At 54.1% G+C, this 20,217-nt stretch overlaps 1 protein-coding gene across 5 annotated transcripts in view; it reads left to right on the top strand.

The window, feature by feature from the left end:
- Nucleotides 1–20,217, top strand: part of GREB1 (growth regulation by estrogen in breast cancer 1) — a 134,614-nt gene that overhangs the window by 95,369 nt on the left and 19,028 nt on the right. For 3 of the 5 annotated variants that reach the window (XM_021087828.1, XM_021087827.1, XM_021087830.1), the window contains exons 15-22: nucleotides 488–668; nucleotides 2,567–2,762; nucleotides 4,453–4,589; nucleotides 10,965–11,304; nucleotides 12,440–12,555; nucleotides 14,140–14,339; nucleotides 16,201–16,290; nucleotides 19,169–19,803. In XM_021087828.1, coding sequence (XP_020943487.1) covers nucleotides 488–668; nucleotides 2,567–2,762; nucleotides 4,453–4,589; nucleotides 10,965–11,304; nucleotides 12,440–12,555; nucleotides 14,140–14,339; nucleotides 16,201–16,290; nucleotides 19,169–19,803 — 1,895 coding nt within the window. Of the gene's footprint in view, nucleotides 1–487; nucleotides 669–2,566; nucleotides 2,763–4,452; nucleotides 4,590–10,964; nucleotides 11,305–12,439; nucleotides 12,556–14,139; nucleotides 14,340–16,200; nucleotides 16,291–19,168; nucleotides 19,804–20,217 lie in introns of those variants that run through there. The other 2 variants (XR_002342858.1, XM_021087829.1) reach the window with 2 other exon arrangements.

The following is a 20,217-nucleotide window of genomic DNA, read 5'->3' as shown; positions in this document are numbered from 1 at the left end:
CGGCTATTATCTCGTGGAATATTTTTTCTGTCCCTTCTCTCTCTCTTCTCCTTCTGGCACCCCTATAATATGGATGTTGGTGTGTTTCACGTTGTCCCAGAGTTCTCTGAGCCTCTCTTCATTTGTTTTCAATCTTTTTTTCTCTTTTTTGTCCTGCATCCGTAATTTCCACTAATCTATCCTCCACCTCGCTTGTTCGTTCTTCTGCCTCCTGGGATCGCTGTGTCCTGAAGCCAGCCTGGCTGTGCCCCTGGGCGGGCTGCTGTGTGCACACCATGCTGGGGGCAGGCCCGCCTCTGGACCTCGCCGCTGCCGCTGGCAGTGGCAGGACAGCCATGCACACAGGACCTGGCATCTCCAACTCACGCGTGAAATCTGTGTCCCTGTAGCCTCCGGGGCCAGCTCGGAGCCTGCCATGTGCGAGAGGCTCCTCGAAGGTCTATTAGCAAGTGAAAAACTGGCAACAGTGTGGCGTTGGTGTTTGCAGGGGTCCTGCTGGAGCTCGGCTTGGAAAAGGAGCACGTGACCAAGCAGAGGGTGGAGCAGTATGTGCTGAAGCTGGATGCCGAGGCGCAGACCAAGTTCAAGGTCTTCCTGCAAAACTCCTTTCAGAATCCGCACACCCTCTTTGTCCTCATCCACGACCACGCCCACTGGGATCTCGTGAGGTGAGACTGGCTCGGGCACAGGGCGCGGCTGACAGTCCCCTTTTGGGAATGAATGCCTCTGGGTAATACTCAGGAGTGCGGGTCCAAGTCTTTAAAAGCTAAATGATGTGGCGAGCTGGGCACTTGGAGGCAGGTATATTTCAGACCCTGGAGCAGCTTCTGGAGGCGGGGAAGGGAAATGGAAACGGGAAGGTCGCAGGACTTGGGGGGAGGGCATTGGGGACACAGTGACAGGTGCCAGGAAGGGATCCTGATGGGAGTGCTTGGCCCAGGCCCCTTCCTGGTGGAGCCTCCTTGGCTCTGGACACCGTTGGTCACAGCTGCTGCCTTTCCCAGGGGTGATTTTACTTACTCAATTCAAACACAAATCTGGATGAATTTCAGAAGGCGTCTGGCAGGGTGCCTGGGTGTTTATAGGGATTAGTCACCTCCATGAGACTCCATGGCCTTGGGTTTCTTTTTTCTTTTTTCTTTTTTCTTTTTTTTTTTTTCTTTTTAGGGCCACATCCACAGCATATGGAGGTTCCCAGGCTAGGGGTCGAATTGGAGCTGCAGCTGCTGGCCTACACCACCGCCACAGCAACATGGGATCTGAGCCGTGTCTTCGACCTACACCACAGCTCACGGCAATGCCAGATCCTTCATCCACTGAGCGAGGCCAGGGACGGAACCCACGTCTTCATGGATCCTAGTTGGGTTCATTACCACTGAGCGGTAACAGGAAGCCCAGGGATGTGTGTTTAGATGCTGCCGCTGGTGGGGGTGAGAAGGGAAGGCAGATCACAAGTCGGATGTGAGGAAGGCTTTGCTTTAGCGCAGCTTCGGGAACTCAGGGCTGGCCGGCAGCGCCTTCAAGTTCACCTATACACAGGGCTTATAATCTAGCATCTGTGAATGGGCATGAAGGAATTTGAACAGCCCGAATTACCTAAAAAGCTGCGTTGTGAATGTTTGTTTGGGGAGTCGTTTTCGCAGACTGGCTGCCTGTCATCCAAAGGTAAAGCACTGATTTTTTTTTTTTTTTTTTTTTTTTTTTTTTTAAATCTCCCCTAGATTTACAGGAGAGAAGGCCCAGGCCACTGTCCCACAGACAGAGGCTGAGATGTGCTTGTCTCTTCGGTCCCTTGTGGAAATGCTTCCCATTCCTGGTCTTATACTTTTATTTATTTATTTATTTGATTTTTTTCCCATTTTTTGAAAGTTTTTTTTTCCCGAGACCGTATTTTTATTGTTTTCACTTTTGTTTTTTTATTACAGTTGATTTACAGTGTCGTGATGATTCCTGCTGTACAGCAAACGGATTCAGTTATCCACATACACGCATTCATTCTTTTTCAGATTCGTTTGCTTCTTTTTTGTTTGTTTTTTGGCTGTGCCCACAGCACGCAGACGTTCCCGGGCCAGGGATCGAACCCGTGCCGCAGCAGTGGCAACACCAGATCTTAACCATCTGAGCCACCAGGGAACTCCCCTAAACTTTTAAATTTAGTGTCAGATTTACCCGTTCACGTCCTCTTTGGATCATGTTGGGGTCTGTAGGACTTTAGGGAAAAGAGTCGAAGGAGGCAGGTGCCCCGGCAGAGGGGGCCACCCCCAGGCTGAGCATCCCTCGGCTAAATGCGCAGGTGGGTGATGGAGCTTGCAGGTGATCTTCTATAAATACGGTTCCCCCGCCACACTTTGGATGTGTATCAGGGGACTCCTGGGCAGGTCCCAGAAGTGCCGTCATTTTTCAAAATTTCATTTTCCTCGTCGTAGGCAGAACCGTAAGCTCTGATCGTCGGCAGAGGTGGCGGGCTTGCGATCAGGGTATCCTCCTGCTCCATCCTGGTAAAGTCGCGGCACGGGGCCTGGCATTCCACTCACGGCTTCTTCTTTCTCCCCCTTTCCTCCCTCAGTAGTGCTGTCCACAACCTCTATTCGCAAAGCGACCCGTCCGTGGGGCTGGTGGACAGATTGCTCAACTGCAAAGAGGTGAAGGAAGCGCCCAACATCGTGACGCTCCACGTGACCTCCTTCCCGTACGCGCTGCAGACGCAACACACCCTCATCAGCCCTTACAACGAGATCCACTGGCCTGCCTCCTACAGTAACGTGAGTGCCCCTGGGCTGCTGGGCCCGGAGTAGCCGTGACCTTGCGCTGGGAGAGATTCTGTTCAGCAAAGATCTGACGGGCTAGGAAGTTCCCGTCGTGGCTCAGCAGTAATGCACCCGCCTGATATCCACAAGGACGCAGGTTCGATCCCTGGCCCCGCTCAGCGGGTTAAGGATCCGGCGCTGCCGTGAGCTGTGGTGTAGCTCGCAGATGCGGCTCGGATCCAGCGTGGCTGTAGCTGTGGTGTAGGCCGGCAACAGTAATGCCAATTCAACCCCTGGCCTGGGAACTTCCATGAGCCGCAGGTGCGGCCCTAAAAAGAAAATAAAAAATAAAAAAAGATTTGACTGACTTGCCAAATTGGGGGTCAGTGGGTTCCAGCCCTTGAGATCTTTGACTCCGTGTATGGTAAGATTTAAGCCCTTCCTGATTTTTGGAAACCTTCCTGCAATGCATTGGTTGGCTTCCTATCGTAGAACATTCGAGGCAATGAAACACAGTTGGTTCATTGTTTCTCTGGTGACAGAAGTTTGCGTTCCAAACACTTGCGCTGCTGGCGTTGCACGTAGAGCCTCCAGGGCTGTGGGGATGTGGGCGTAGAGTCGGGGTGACTCGAAGTTTGTCTAGAAGCCCTGTTTTTCCCCTCCCTGCCTCCTTCGGCAGCAAGGGTCAGAATCTCCTTCCTCAAACTGAACACACAGCCACAAAACCTGGCGAAAGTTGTTTCCGCTTGTCACTTGCCATTTTCAAATCAAAAGAGAAGACAACAGTAATTTCTGGTTGGTTGAGAAATCGGAGTGGTTGGATTCTGGCTAATTACACAAGCAGATCGTAGACCTCATGTTCTGGATTTGGGGGAGTGTCTCAGAGTCACCCAGGGAACTTCTGAAGGTGCTGACACTCCTGTCCAGCTGATGGAGAATCAGAGGTGGCAACAGCAGCTATTTTTAGGTAGTGCTTATGGTGAGCCCGCAGGCACCGTTCTAAGTGTGTCACCCGATGAACTCATAGAAGATGCAGCTGCTCGGATGATTTCGGACTTATCTATGGGGAAAATGAGACAGAGGGGAGGAGTGAAGCCACTTGCCCAAAGTCCTGCCGCTAGAAAGTTCTAGAACCAGGATATGACCCAGGACAGCCAACTCCCTGGCCTTCCCGCTTAACCGCTATGCTTCATGGGGTAAAGTTCATGCGTGTGCAATTTTAGCAACTTCCCCCAATGTTGCTGTGCTCTGAGGTTTGATAGGCTCCGGGGTTAGTTGGGGAGGAATTTTCTATCACGGGGAGTAAAATTGATTAGATCGGTACCTTTCTGCTGATTTCAGTTGAGGGCAAACGAGTTGATTGGCCTTTCTCTAAAACCAGCTGAACCTGTTGGAAAGAAGCAGGTTTCACAAAGCAAGTTGTGGGTTTAAAAAAAAAAAGAAAGATGAGGCTGATTTTCTTCTTGGCAAAGGCCCTGGGGTCAAGTGAATGGAAAAGTCTTGGCAGGAGGCCCCAGGCTTTACGCAGGCGCGCTCTCTGCTCCGGGTCCACTGAGGAAAGGCATTTATGTGTGTCATCCAGGGACTGCAGAGTCAGTACCCTGCAGACCAAAATGTCCATCCAGGTCCCCCGTGCCCCTGTCACGTGATCCTCAGCCCCCCGCAAGTGCGATGTTTGCGTGACCCGTGTGCCTCTCTGTTTTAGGGAGTGGACTTGTATCCTGAGAACAAGAAGTACTTCGGGCTGTCGGAGTTCATCGAATCCACCCTCTCTGGACACAGCCTGCCCTTGCTCAGATACGACAGCTCTTTTGAGGCCATGGTCACTGCCCTGGGGAAGAGGTACCCATCTGCCCTTTTTTTTTTTTCTTGTTTTGTCTTTTTAGGGCCATACCTGCGGCATATGGAGGTTCCCAGGCGAGTGGCCCAGTTGGAGCTGTAGCTGCCGGTGTACGCCACAGCCACAGCAACCAGGGATCCGAGCTGCCTCTGCAACCTACACCACAGCTCAGAGCAACAACGGATCCTTAACCCACTGAGCGAGGCCAGGGATCGAACCTGCCTCCTCATGGATGCTAATTGGGTCCGTTACCCGCTGAGCCACGACGGGAACTTCCCACCTGTCTTGAAGTCACTCAAAACGCTCAGGAGTCAAGGGCGAGGTGAGGCATGTGCACCCCAGGGGCTCACCTCCCTGCCTTCTTGGGTGACTCAGCCCCTCTGCCAAAGGGACCTTCGTTTACTTCTTATCTTGCATTTGGGGCTAGTGATGTTGTGCTGTGGCTCCAGAAAATTCTGCAGCTGAGAATGAGGGGAAAGATGCTGGCAGGTGGCCTTGCACGTCTGAGGGTCACAGGGGCAGGAAAACGGGCCGTGAGACACCAAAGGGCGTGAGGGAGGAGCGTGGCTGTCACAGTGGGCTTTGTCTCACTCCCTCGGCGTGGCATCTTTCAGGTGCTCATTGTGTGCCTTTCTCCAGGAGCCTTCCTCTCATCGTCTTCCTTCGTTCTCCTGACCTCTCCGAGCCTTGGTATTGTTCCCATTTGCAAATAAACTGAGACTCAGAGACCCCATGACTTTCCCAGGCCACACGTCCAGCAAGTGACAGAACTGGGTGTGCACCCAGAGTCAGTGCGACTCTATGGCTTACTTTTTTTTATCTTCTGAGGGCCGCAGCTTCAGCATATGGAAGTTCCCAGGCTAGGGGTCGAATCGGAGCTGCAGCCACCGGCCTACATCACAGCCACAGCCACGCTAGATCCAAGCTGCATCTACAGCCCTCACCACAGCTCACGGCGACGCCGGATCTTTAACCCAGTGAGCGAAGCCAGGGATCAAACCTGCATCCTCATGGACACAGGATCAGATTCGTTTCTGCTGAGCCACGATGGGAACTTCCCGGCTTAGCTTTTCAACCCTATCCCAGCAGACTCCCGAGGAGAACTACCAAACCTGCCATTTTACAGATGATGCAACTGAGTCTCAGGGAGGTTAAGGACCCGCATCCACACAATTTATACGTGTAAAACTAGGCCAAGTTTTACAGGCTGTCTAATGCAAAACAAAAAGAACAACAACGAGCTGCTGCTCATTGTCAGTGGTGAACTGGGCTCTGCCATCTCCCCTCACAGCACCTCATTTTTCTCACGTGCCAACGGGGTTTTAAATTAGACTTGTAGGGAGTTCCCATCATGGCTCAGCAGTAAAGAACCCAGTTAGTATCCATGAGGATACAGGTTCGATCCCTGGCTCTGCTCAGTGGGTTCTAAGGATCCGGCGTTGCCATGAACCGTGGTGTAGGTTGCAGATGTGGCTCGAATCCCGAGTTGCTGTGGCCGTGGTGTAGGCCGGCAGCTGTCGCTCCGATTCCACCCCTAGCCTGGGAACTCCATATGCCACGGGTGCGGCCCTAAAAAGACGAAAATAAATAAATAAATAAGATGTACTTGCCAAGCGGTGTTCCAGGCTGTACTGCTCCACACTAATGGCTGTTATTCCAGAAGGGGTTCCACGGTCATACGTGTTTGATAAACGTTACCTTTCACAAAAGATTCTTTTCCCATAGAGTTCTCAGAGCCTGGGATGGGCCGTCTGCTATTAATCTCCAGGAGCCGGGGCCTGCAGCATCTCCAGCATCTCATGGGATGTTCCCAGCATGCATTTTGGGAAACAAAAGCTTTTTAGCTCTGTGATGCTGAGGGGTTGAGTCAGGCCACTTGTCACTCACAGATTGAAGCCTGAGCTCTCATAACCTTGCTGAGGAAAGATGCCTTCCCAGATTTTATACCGATGCTGGGAGAACTGGCCTTTGCTCTGCCTCTGCTTCTCTGTCTGGCTCCCCAGCTTCTCAGGCAGCAAACATGGGTTGCATGTTTAATGAGCCGCAGGTGTTGGGCCAGTATCTACAGTTATGGCCTGATAGAATCTTCACAGTGGCACAGGGAGCTAGGAGACACAGTTCTCCCCATTCCACAGAGAAAGAAGCAGGGACTCGGTTAGGTCACTTGCCCAAAGTTATGTGGGGGGGGGGTGGTTTGTAGTGAATCCAGACCAAATGCTGGTCCCTTGACTCCAAAACAGTAGACCCATTCAGCCAAACAGAGCAAGATCACACAGCTAGGAGTTCCCGTTGTGGAGCAGTGGAAATGAATCCAACTAGTGTCCATGAGGATGTGAGTTTAATCCCTGGCCTTGTTCGGTGGGTCAGGGACCTGGTGTTGCCATGAACTGTGGTGTAGGTTGCAGGCATGGCTCAGATCCCATGTTGCTGGGGCTGTGGTGTAGGTCAGCAGCTGCAGCTCCAATTTGACCCCCAGCCTGGAAACTTCCACATGCCTCAGGTGCAGCCTTAAAAAGCAAAACAAAAACAAAAACAAAACATCGCACGGCTAGTGGAAGGACGGACTGCCTGTAGGACCATGTGTCCTGGCTCTCCTCTTTGTTGGTTTTCCCTTTAGGCAAATCATCGAACCTCTCTGAGCTTCTGTACCTTCATCTGTTGAACAAACCCAGTTTCCTGGTGGCTTCCCGTGGGAGTTTCATGAAATAAGGAACGCATGCCGGGTCAGGAACCCCTGTGCGCCGAGAGCTCAGGCTCCGAAGTCATACCCCTGCCTTTGAGTCTGGGGTTTGTCACTTATCAGTGGAAAAAAGCTTTAGGAATAATTTTCAGTCCTCTTTAGGGATAAATAACACCCCCCTCCTAGGGACGTTAGCAGGATTGAATGAATCAATGCATAGAAAGCATTGAGAGTGGTACCCGGCTCTGGTGGCACACATTGCACCATCGTGTTAGCTGCTGCCCTCACCACCACTGCTGCCATCACCACCGTCGTTGTCATCGTCACCATCATCTCCATCCCTGTCACTGTCACCATCACCACCATCTTCCTTCTCTACCTCCCCTTCTGCTAAATTGCGAGTGTTGGAGTTCCCGTCGTGGCACAGTAGTTAATGAACCTGGCAAGGAACCATGAGGTTGCAGGTTCGATCCTTGGCCCTGCTCAGTGGGTTAAGGATCTGGTGTTGCCGTGGGCTGTGGTGTAGGTCACAGACGCGGCTCAGATTCTGCGTTGCTGTGGTGTAGGCAGGCGGTTACAGCTCCAATTGGACCCCTAGCTTGGGAACCTCCATATGCTGTGGGTGCGGCCCTGAAAAGGCCCCCCCCCCAAAAAAAAATTACTAGTGTTGCACAGAGATGAAAGGTACATCTCACTGGCTGAGAAGAGAGAATCTAACCCTGAAGTGTTGAGGTAGGGAGAACCGTGGGAGCTCGTAGGAATCCTTTAGCCCAGCTACCTCATTTATAATTGTGGGAAGCGAGGAGCAGAAAGGGGAGGTGATTTGCCCAAGGTCACACATCTATTTGTGGCAGCCTGGGCGACAGCCGGGTTTGATATTCTTTCCACCACACCATGCTGCCTTTTCTAGGAATCATCTGTCTGTAAAGCTCTCTTGAAGCTTTGTGTGTGTGTGTGTGTGTGTGTGTGTGAGAGAGAGAGTGAGTGACTGTACAGGTGAAAATTGACAGAACGCTGTACAGTAGAAAATTGACAGAATGCTGTAAACCAACTATAATGGAAAAAGCAAAAATCATGCAAAGGAAAAAAAAAAAAAAGAAAAAGAAACAGCTGACTTGGATGGAAGGAGAGAGACTTGGTTATTGTCTCTTGCCACCACTCATACAGCCAGCCTGTTGGTTCCCCACGTGTCATACACAGACCCCAACATACGGCTGGGAAATCTGCTCAAGGGACCACAAATATGACACAAGCCTGTTAGAACTTTAACAATTTAGACATTTAACAACTCCCATTTTTATTCCAATATGGTCTCTGCAGAGCTGCCTTCCTGGGGGGGCCAGGCTCAAGTACAAAGGCTTAGGGGCAGGCCCCTTTCTACACCTGCCCCATGGGTGCTATTTGGAGCTGGGCACCTGCCTCCCTGGAGCGAGTGCCTACCTCCCTCGTGCTTTTCATTTTTTAAAAACAAGAACTTTAATGAAGAATGACTAATACACCGTAAACGCTACATATTTAACACGTTCAACGTGAGGAATTTTGACATCTGTAAACACTGGCAGACTCTTCACCACAATTAAGATGATGAATAAAAGTTTCCTTCTGGAGTTCCTGTTGTGGCGCAGGGGTTAACGAATCCGACTAGGAACCATGAGGTTGCGGGTTCGATCCCTGGCCTCACTCCGTGGGTTAAGGATCCGGCGTTGCTGTGAGCTGTGGTGTGGGTCACAGATGGGGCTCGGATCCCTCGTTGCTGTGGCTCTGGTGTGGGCTGGTGGCTACAGCTCCATTCGACTCCTAGCCTGGAAACCTCTACATGCAGCAGGAGCGGCCCTAGAAAAGGCAAAAAGACGAAAAAAAAAAAAAAAAGAATAATATTCTCTGGGTCATTTCATAATGACAATCCATTAAGAAGCACTTCACCAAAGATGATATATAAATGGTAAATAAAGAGGTGAAAAGATGCTCAACATTATTAGCAGTTGGAGAAACGCAAATTAAAGCTATAAAATACCACTTTATATCTATTAGCAAATGACTTAAATTAAAAAGACTGACCACACCAAATGCTGGTAAGGGTGTGACACGACCAAAACTCTCGTACACTACTGGTAGGAATGTAAAATGACACGCCGCCTTGGAAAAATAACTTGATGGTTTATTTAAGTTAAACAAAAAAGTTAAACGTAAATCCACCACCTAACCCAGCCATTCCACTAGCAGGTGTCTGCCCCAGACAAATGAAGGCATAGCTGACACAAAGCCTTGTACGCGAATTTTCACAGTAGCTTTATTTGTAATAGCCCAAACTAAAAAACAACCTAAATTCCCATTAACCAGTAAATAAACAGAGAAACTGTGATGGTCATATAATAGTATCCTACTTTAGAATACTATGCAGCAGTAAAAAAGAATGAACTACTGATACCTGTAATGACGTGGATGAATCTCAACATAACTATGCTGAGTGAAAGAAACCAGATAAAAAAGAGTACACATTGTATAGTTTCATTTAGAAGACTCTAGAAAACAAACAAACCTCTAGTGAGAGAGGGATAAGAAGGAATAATTATGAAGGGACAGAAAGAAACTTTTGTTGTTGTTGTTGTTGTCTTTTTGCCTTTTCTAGGGCCTCTTCCCACGGCATATGGAGGTTCCCAGGCTAGGGGTCTAAGCGGAGCCGCTGGCCTACACCAGAGCCACAGCAACGCAGGATCCGAGCTCTGTCGGCAACCCACACCATAGCTCACAGCAGAGTTTACAATTTTCCAGATTTTTACATTTAAACTACTTGTGTCTTTATTTTTAAAGTTCGTTTCTTATAGGCAGCTTATAGTTGGGTCTTTGTTGAATCTGACAATCTCTGCCCTTTAATTAAGGTGTTTAGATCATTTACTATTAATGTGGTAATTAACACAGTTGGGTCTAAATCTGCCATTTTGCTGTTTGTTTTCTGTTGTCCCATGTGTTCTGTGGTCCCCCTTTCCTGCCTTCTTTGGGATTATTTTTTTATGATTTTATTCTCCCCTCCTGCTCCTCCTTTTTTGTTCGCTCTTAACTCTTTGTCATGCTATTTTAGAGGTTGCTTTAGTTTGTAATTCATATTTATATTATACCATTTCCTGTATGTATGTTTTAATCATTTCTCCCTTCCTAGGCTTTATTCTTTGGTTCTCAGACGCTTTTCTTATATATGTTACAAATGCCACATTTACTTGAAAGGAATCATGTGCTTTTAGGTTGGTCCCCCCAAATCTGGGGTTTGTGGTCGCTGCACTTACGTGCAGATTACTGCTGGTTCTCTTATTTCCCGTGGGAACCCGGGGCAAATTGCCCAACTCCAGGAACCAGAGATTCAGCTGATGATAAGGCATTTCTTTTACTCCTACACCCGTGCACGGAGCAAATATTTATTGAGCAGCTACTGTGCTCCAGCAGCAACGGTAGATTAAACGTTTGCTTCGGCTTCCTGGCTGGCAATGGCAAAGCCGTGTGTGACGTGACGTCTAAGAAGGGCTTCGCTGTCAGGTTCCACACACCCGTCTTCAGCAGGTGCCATCTGGGAGTGGCCTGTGGCTGAGACGGCAGGTGTCTTGGGGACGCCTTTGTCGGGGCAGGCCTTCTGCTCCCTCCGTGCTCTGGGCGTCCTCGGGGGCCGCAGCCCCGGGTCACGGCGTGGTCTCTCTGTTCCTTGCAGGTTCCCCCGCCTGCACAGCGCGGTGATCAGGACCTTTGTTCTCGTGCAGCACTACGCGGCCGCGCTGATGGCCGTGAGCGGCCTCTCGCACATGAAGAGCTATACGTCCGTGGAGACGCTGGAGATCACCCAGAACCTCCTCAACGCCCCGAAGCAGTGCCCCTGCGGCCACGGGCTCATGGTCCTGCTGCGGGTGCCCTGCTCACCGCTGGCAGCCGTGGCCTACGAGCGGCTGGCCCACGTGCGGGCGCGGCTGGCCCTGGAGGAGCACTTCGAGATCATCCTGGGCAACCCCAGCTCTGGCATCTCCATCGGGAAGCACTTCTTGAAGCAGCTCAAGGTGGGCATGGGCTGGGGACGGACTCCTGGGAGGGCGGGGGGGTGGCAGTGGAGACAGACCCTTTAAGATCACAGTCCAGCATGGCCTCTGCACACCTGGCCGCCCCTCCAGCCCCCTCTTTTGCCATGTCCCCCTCTGCATCTCCCAGTCCAGCTAAACCCCATGACTTATAAACGCTGTTCCCTCAAACGCGCTGCCTTGCTGGAACTCGTGGGCTGTAGCCTGCTTTGATTTCTCCCTGGGGGCTCATTTCTCCTTCTTGTGTGTTTAGCTAATGCCTGTCCGCCTGCAGCATTCAACTCAGAGTCTTTTCTTCTTTTCAGAAGCCTCCCTTCCCTCTCTGCCCCCTCCCTCTCCTGCAGCCTGGGGCAGGTTCAGTTTGCCCTGCCCGTCTTCTGGCTCCTTCCCCAGCAGTAAAAGACAGAACCACACCACACATCTCAGCCCCCACAGTAGCACCGTGCCTGGCCCATAGTTGCTTCTTACTAAACCTACAGGGGACCAAAGATGCAAAAGGGTTAGAGAAGTGTATTGAAAAAATAATTGCGTAGGAACTGCAAAGCCACAGCCCCCCAGTGAAAAAAGCATAGTACAGGATATTAGACAGGGGAGATATATACACTTTCTCCCAGAGAATCGGGCAGCCGGCAGATAGTTCTTGAACAGCGGATAGGTGCCAGGCAGTGTTCTCTGTGGCTGGGATTCCAGTGGTGAGGCTGAGGCTGTGCTTATTTGCAGGATACATTTGATAAAAATCAAATGAGATGCCCTCCCATTGTGGCTCAGAGGGTTAAGAACCTAACTAGTATCCATGGGATGCAGGTTTGATCCCTGGCCTCGACCAGGGAGTTACAGGATCCAGCGTTGCCGTGAGCTGTGCTGCAGGTGGCAGACATGACTCAGATCCGGTGTGGCTGTGGCTGTGGTGTAGGCCGGCAGCTGTAGCTCTGATTTGACCCCTTGCCTGGGACCTTCCATAGGCCACAGATGCGGCCCTAAAAAAGAAGAAAAAAAAAATCAAATGAGGCATTGGAAGGGCTTTCAATCAGTAGGAGGACACAGAGATTCCTCTAGAGCTGGCCTGGCTGGGAAGTCAGGCGTCTTAGGGCTTTTCTTTCTTTTTAATCATCTCCAGATGTGGCAGAAAATTGAGGATGCGGAGTGGAGGCCTCAGACGTACCTGGAGCTGGAGGGCCTGCCTTGCATCCTGATCTTCAGTGGGATGGACCCGCATGGGGAGTCCTTACCAAGGTGAGGGGAGGGCCCGTGCTCCTGGGGGGTCTTTGAGGAGCCAACTGTCTGGGCTTGCAGCTGGAGGGGTTGCCAGGTCAATTCCCCTGCCCAGCTCTAGGTGGCATATTGACATCATAGCCATCACAGGTGACATAGGGGTGCCACTCCTCCAGCACATGGTATGAAAAGTGAGGCCTGGGCAGCTTTTCCTGATCCTCAGGCAAGGTACCACTTGGGCTCATGGGGTGTGAGAGGGCTGTCGCCAGCCCCCGTGGGCAGAGGGAGGCCCTGTAGTTGATAAAGAGACTGAGGTTTGCAGAGCTTAAGCTGGTGTGGCGGACCCTGGACTCCAGGGCTGCCGGCTCCTTTCTACTGGATGTCACTTCTTTCCACTTACACCCGGACCACCTCACCCTGCGTACTCACGGGCTGGGTAAAGGTGGCTCCAAAACGTTCGAGCTTGGTTGTCGCTATGTCACATCCATGCCTCGGCTCCATAAGGACTCAGACAGTGCCTTGATCCTAAGCTTGAGCAAGCGTTAACTGAGTTCCATCTTTGTGTCAGGCACCATGCTAGACTTTTCCTCTCCTACCTGCCCCTAAAGACGTATCTCGATTGCTCTCCTCGGGAGCTGTGACCAGCAGGTGGGCCAGGATATCACTATCCTGTTTTATAGGTGAGCGAGTGAAAGCTCCGTTGCCTGAGGTCACAGGAGCAGTAAGTTGCAGAACCCGACTGGAACCCGACCTGCCTCCCTCCAAGTGCTTTGCTATTCCCCGCACCCCCTGAGCCCTGCCTGGGCCTGTCCCCTGTCCCCTCTCCTCTGCTCACGTCATTGCTCCTTGGTGCATCTTCCCAGACAGACTCTCCTCTCCAGGATGGCAGTGACTTGGCCACTGTCATCTCCCTGGCACGAGGCATGATCCTGGGCCTCTTTTAAATGTTGGTTGAATAATCAGGTGTCCACTTATTACTTATATTCCTCACAATGCACTTAGGTGGTTATTAATATTCATTCCCATCTTTCAGACGAGAAAAAAATCCAAGCCTCCGAGATGTTGCCCAGCTCGCTGAAGTCTCTGTTGCAAGGAAGCAGCAGGGCTGAGGTTCAAGCCTCATTTTCCTCTGACCTGAATGTCAACTCTTTCCTCTCCCAGCAGCACTGGGCAAAATGCACAACTGGTGCCCCCAGAGACTTACAGTCAAACGGACTTTGAGCGTTCCTGTCGTGGTTCGGCGGGTTACGAATCTGACTAGTATCTATGAGGATGCGGGTTTGATCCCTGACCTCGCTCAGTGGGTTAAGGATTGGGCATTGCCGTGAGCTGTGGCTTGGACCTGGTGTAGCTGTGTCTGTGGTGTAGGCTGGCAGCTGCAGCCCTGATTCGACCCCTAGCCTGGAAACTTGCATATGCTGCAGGTGCAGCTCTAAAAAAAAAAAGCAAGCAGACTTTGTTGCCAAGGGCTCCCATGGACGCTGCTTGCTTTTCCACTCGCCTAAGTCCTAGAAGCCTGACGAGGACGCGGCGCTGGTCCCCAGCATGGAGCAGAGCCCCCTTCGTAGAAGGCCCTCGACAGGTCCCCTCCTCCCACCCTCCCAGGTCTCTGCGGTACTGTGACCTGCGGCTGATAAACTCGTCCTGCCTGGTGAGGACGGCGCTGGAGCAGGAGCTGGGCCTGGCCGCTTCCTTTGTGAGCAGCGAGGCTCCCCTGGAGAAGGGGGCCCGGCCTGAGGCCTTGGAGAGTGATGCTGAGAAGCTGAGCAGCACCGACAACGAGGACGAGGAGCTGGTGACGGAAGGTGGGAGGGCTGGCCCCGCGCCCCTCGGGTTCCTACGCTGGTCTGGACACCTGTCCCCCACCTCAGGACGATGCGGGTCCATCTGCTGCTGGTCAGCCATCTAGAGACATTTGGGGGGGCGGCAAATCTCTCGAGGAATTCAGATTTTGCTTTTTCCCCTCTTTCTGGTGGTGTAAGAACACGGAAATCACACCGGGTTCTTCCTGGCTCTAGAATAGGAAGAAGAATGGAGACTTCCCAAGGTTTAAGTTCATGCCCTGTAGTAGCTGCTACACGAACATGCAAAGCATCCGTGGGCCGTGGTGTGGCAGAGAGAGGGTGAAGGAGAACCAGGGGACCAGACCCCTCCTCCCCCTCGTCTCTGGCTGTGGGCCTTGGGCAGGTCACATCACCTCTCCCAGCCTCAGAGGGCCCATCTGTAAAATGGGTGCCAAGGCCTCCCTGGCGCTGTAGGAATCTCTCCCAGGCGTGAATGTGACCCTGCCATGAACCGGCCTCCACTCTGTTGCCCGAGGGATCAGTCCACACTCCTGGCATCTTTCGACCTCCCCCGTCCTTTCTCCATTGGCTCCTCTCGGCTTCTGGACCCCCACCACACCCCGGGCTCCTGGCCACACTCGGCTCCTGGCCGTGCTCTGTTCTGTCACCTCTGGGCCACACAGGTGCTCTCCCCACCACTTGAGTTCCCTCTGTTCCATGGACTCGGCTCAGGGTCACCTCTCCCAGGAGGTTTCCTGCTCCTGCCTCCCCCTGCTGAGTGGGTGCCTGGCCCCTGGGCTCCCGGGTCCTCCCCCCCTGCCCTCCTTCACTGTCCTCTGGGCAGGACCCCCACTGACCCATGAGAACTCACTAGCCTGCCCTGCGTCGTATTCCTGTCTCCTCAGTGCTCTGTCAGAGGAGGGCACCTGGCAACATGGATGGGTGGATGGATGGATGGATGCGTGGGTGGGTGGTGGATAGGTAGGTGAATGGATGGATGGAGGGTGGGTGGCTGGCTGGCTGGATGCGTGGGTGGATGGATGGATGATTGAGTAGGTCGGTGGGTAGATGGATGGATAAATGATAGAGAGTGGAGGGTGGACGGAGGATGATGGATGGGTGGATGGGTAGGTGAATGGATGGATGGTTGGGTGGATGGATGATTGCATAGGTGAGTGGGTGGATGGATGGATAAATGGCTAGATATATGGTGGATGGATGATGGGTGGGTGGGTGGATGGATGGATAGATGGATGAATGATTGGATGGATGATGGATGGACGGATGGGTGGATGGATGGGTGGGTAGGTGGATGGGTGAGTAGATGGATGGATGGATGGGTGGATGGATGGATGGTTGGATGGATGATGGGTGGGTGGGTAGATGGATGGATAGATGGATGGATGATTGGATGGATGATGGATGGACGGATGGGTGGATGGATGGGTGGGTAGGTGGATGGGTGAGTAGATGGATGGATGGATGGGTGGATGGATGGATGGTTGGATGGATGATGGGTGGGTGGGTAGATGGATGGATAGATGGATGGATGATTGGATGGATGATGGATGGACGGATGGGTGGATGGATGGATGGGTGGGTAGGTGGATGGGTGAGTAGATGGATGGATGGGTGGGTGGATGGATGGATAGTTGGATGGATGATGGGTGGGTGGGTAGATGGATGATGGATGGGTGGGTGGATGGATGGTTGAATGGATGATGGATGGCTGGATGGATGGCTGGATGGGTGGATAGGTAGATGGATAGATGGATGTGTGGGTAGGTGGATGGAGTGAGTGCACTTTGTAAACTGTAAAGTGCTGGAGGAATGTACAGGGCTATGATTCCGAGGCCTCTTCAGTGTATGTATCTTGACACAGGCTCCACCTCGGAGAAGAGGAGCCCCGTGAAGAGAGAGCGATCCCGCTCCCACGACTCGGCGTCTTCCTCCCTCTCCTCTAAGGCATCCAGTAAGTCCCCAAGGGGTAAAGACCCCACAACTGCACCTTTTTTTTGTTTGTTTGTTTTTTGAGATTTCAGAGAATGAAAAGAGGTCCTTTATTTTCAACTAGAATCGGAAAATGACGGCATCTTTGAAGCACTGGCCTTTCCGGACTGGGGTCTGGGAATGGCAGCAGTGGCTCTTGTCCCGGGGGGAGGTTGTGGCCTCTGCCGCACAGGGCCTGTGCAGGGCGGGTGGTCCCTCGGCACTCTGCAGGCAGCTGATGGTCTGGGGACCTGGGGGAGAGGCTCTGGGTGTGTGTTCGTGTTGAGTCTGAGAGCGGAGAGAAGTGAACACGAATGAACTCCCCGGGGGAGAAGCAGCAACAGGCAGCAAAAGTTCACTGACCCCTGGACGCAGGCTGCATTTTGGCCGAGGGAGTCAGGGATGGGCTTAAAGGGCTCAGAGTCTCGGCCTAGGGAGCGGCCAGCACCGGCACGCGTGAGACAGGATCGCGTGTCTTCCCACGGCGCGCGTGGATGGAGAACCCGCTTTCTGCCTGACTCGGGGCTTTGGGAGACACATTAGATACGGACCTGCTCTCAAGGCATCGCTCCTCTGGACCAGGTTTTGTCGCCATAGGGGCTGCTGTGTGCTTTCTGCACATACGTTCACACACCCAAAATGTCCTGATTATGCGTGTAAAGAAGTCATCCGTTTTCTCTTAAGTGGCGCAGATTTGGGGGTGGGTGGGGGGTCCCTGCAGGTTTCAGAGAGCGGCCGGCCTTTGGCCCTTGCTGGAGAGGGCCTTCCAGCTGGGGGGTGGGTTCCAGGCGGAGGAGACCTCACAGGTAGAGGAAGCTCAGGGCAGGAAGGCGCGTGCACGACTTGGGCGCAGTGAGAGGTTCCCGGGGCGCAAAGGGGGGTGTGGCGGGAGGCAGGGGGCTTCTTTGGTGTCCTCTCTTTTCCCCTCCTTCCCAGCCCTCGGATCCCAGTGGGCCAGGTGGCAGGGGTTTCCCTCACAGCTGTGCACAGAGGGGGTCCCCTTAACATGTGCTCAGACTGTGACAGAAGGAGGGTCCGATTCACAGCTCCGTTCAGTCAGAAAAGCCAAAATCTGCAGCCTCCTCTCCTTCTGCCCCAAACAACGGCGAGGGCACGGGGTGGAGGTGGGGGGATGCGGTGCGTGGGGAATGGATGAGCTGTGGTGAGGGAACACAGAGGTGTGGTGCTTTGTTCTTCCCTGGCTCTGGCTGACAGCTTTCTGGAAGGTTCTGGGACATGCTGGTCTGTGCAGTGTCTTCGGGCGGTGTAGAAGGTCCAGGCTGCCAGCCAGCCTCTCTCCTCCGGTGAGGTGACCTTCTTAGCGAGGCTTCCTCGAGGGTCCGGAGATCTTTGGGGTCTCTGATATGATGCTTCTTGGGGCCTTGGGCGTCACCCCATTTCAGGGAGGAGGGAACCCCTTCATTTCAGGAGACCCAGGGAGATGAGACATGGCCGCAGCCACAGGGGTCAGGATGGGGGGTCACACGAGTCAGCCTGGGTGGGGCTGTGTCCCTTTCTGTAGACTGACGGGCCCCCTGCCTTCATCGGGCGCAGCCTGACCGGGGCCGGGGGTGGAGAGAGAGAAACGTCGGTGTGAATCTCCTTCCCCAGGTCCTCCCAGTCTCGGTCTCACGACTGGGGGCGGGGGTGTAGACACCGGGGCTCCGGGCTCTGCTTTTGGGGCCTCACGCATCTTTCGTGTCCTTCATGCTCACCTGTCCCCCCCACCCCCGGCTCCCGACCGGATGCCCGGGTCCTCAGCTCTTCCGCTGACTCTGAGCCCATCGCCTGCCTCGCCCGGGGAGAAGCTTTTCAGCGGGAGTCAGGCCTTCAGCCGAGGGGGACAGGCCGATGCTGCATCCCCCGCCCCGCCCCATGAGCCCTCTGTGACCCAGCTGGATGCAGGCTGCAGGCTGAGCCTTGCTGGGGGGCCCGGATCCAGACGGAGGTTGCCTGAGCCTTGGGGGGAGCGGCCTGCAGGCTTGCAAGTTCCGTGGGGTGGGGGTTGGGGGCAGGCTTCTCCGAGGAGGATGGCAAGGGGGACAGCAGGCCTGACTGGGAGGCAGCCTCCCTCACAACTGGAAAACAGCACGGCTAAGGTGAAGATGGGGTTCCCAGAGCGCCTGAGGTCCGAGGGGTTGCTCGGTGCTGGCACACAGGCCCTGGGTGTACGTGGCTGGATTGATATGAAAGATACAGACCTGGAGTTCCCCGGTAGTTCAGTGGGCTAGGGATCCAGCATTGTCACTGTCGTGGCTCGGCTCGCTGCTGGGGCTCAGGTTCGATCCCTGGTCCGGGAACTTTTGCATGCCGAGGGTGCAGCCCAAACAAACAAACAAGACAGGGACCAGAACGTTGCTCTGGATGTTCAGAGACCCACACTCGCTTTGGCTCTCGACACACTCCACTTCGAGGAGAGGGCAAAAGAAACCCGTCTTTGGGTAGCTGCTGTGTGTGCTACCTTTTCCGTCTTGAATTCTAGAAGCAAAGTGGTTGTGGCATTAGAGTTGAGCCTTTCAGCCCTGTGAGTTTCGGAGTTAGTTGGAACCAGAAGCAGCGCTGTGCTGTGCGGAGGGGGGATTTGAGGGCCAGGGGAACAGATGCAGGTGTGCAGGCTGAGCAGAGGGTGAGGGGTCTGGGGCCAGATCGGGCCCGAGGGTTGCAGAGGAGAGGCCCTTGAGGCGGGTGGGGTGCCAGGTGAGTGGTGCTGGCTGTCACCCTGCGGGACCTCTCGGCTTGGTCAGGACAAAAGAGTGTATTTAACCAGAGGGGGAACTGACAGAAGTTCATTGTCAAGATAAGGAAGTCAGGGCGCAGGAGCTGCCTTCGGGGCAGTGACCCACGAGACCCTCTCTCCCCAGGCTCCGCACCGGGCGGTGAGCCCTCGGCCCAGCCGGCAGGGCCCTCGCAGGGGGAGCAGGCGCGATCGCCGCAGCCCTGCGGCCCCTCGGAGGAGGGCAGGGCCCCTGGGGAGAGACAGAGGGCCCGGGCAGCGGCGGGCCGGGGGCCGCCGTCCGTCATCAGCAGGCACAGCCCCGCTCTGGCCCCCCAGCCGGACCCCGGCCTCAAGAGCTGCCAGCGGAGCATCCAGGGCTCGGTGCCCTCGTCGTCCTCCCAGCTCTCGTCCTCGGGCTCGTCCTCGTCGTCCACGGCGGCCCCCGCCGGCCCGCTCATGCTGCAGGCCGCCCAGTGCTCCGTGACCCGGGCCTGCCGGCAGCCGCCCGTGGTCTTCCTGCCCAAGCTGGTGTACGACGTGGTCACGTCCACCGACAGCAGCGGCCTGCCCAAGGCCGCCTCGCTGCTGCCCTCGCCCGCGGTCATGTGGGCCAGCTCGTTCCGGCCCCTGCTCAGCAAGACCATGACGTCCACGGAGCAGTCGCTGTACTACCGCCAGTGGACGGTGCCCCGGCCCAGCCACATGGACTACGGCAACCGCGCCGAGGGCCGCGTGGACGGCTTCCACCCGCGCCGCCTGCTGCTCAGCGGGCCCCCCCAGGTGGGTGCCGCCCTTGGGGCCGGGCTCCGTGGGGCTTGTGATCACGCCCAGAGGCGGGCTTGGGGCCGACAGCATCCCCTCATTCACGTCTGCAGTTCTTGCGGGATTTCTGATGCCCCTCGGTGGGCAGGTGGATGGACCTGCCTGTCACCCTCAGCTGGGTGACCTCCATCCTCTGACCGCCCCCCCCACCCCCGTTCCTCCTTTGCAGGATGTGGGGGTGGAGGGCTGTCTGCAGGGCTTCTTGCTCCTTCACACTGCGATGCTGCATTTCCCATGTTCTTTCTTTTCCTTTCATTTTTAAAAGTGTCATTGAAGTATTGTTTATACACAACGTTACGAGACTTTCTGCTCTATGACAACGTGATTCGGTTACACACGCACAGCCAGACTGTGTGGCTTGTCCTCGCTCTG

The sequence above is a fragment of the Sus scrofa genome, chromosome 3 (genome assembly GCF_000003025.6).
Source record: "Sus scrofa isolate TJ Tabasco breed Duroc chromosome 3, Sscrofa11.1, whole genome shotgun sequence".
Classification (NCBI taxonomy): Eukaryota; Metazoa; Chordata; class Mammalia; order Artiodactyla; family Suidae; genus Sus; species Sus scrofa.
This window is presented reverse-complemented; position numbering and strand designations above follow the sequence as displayed.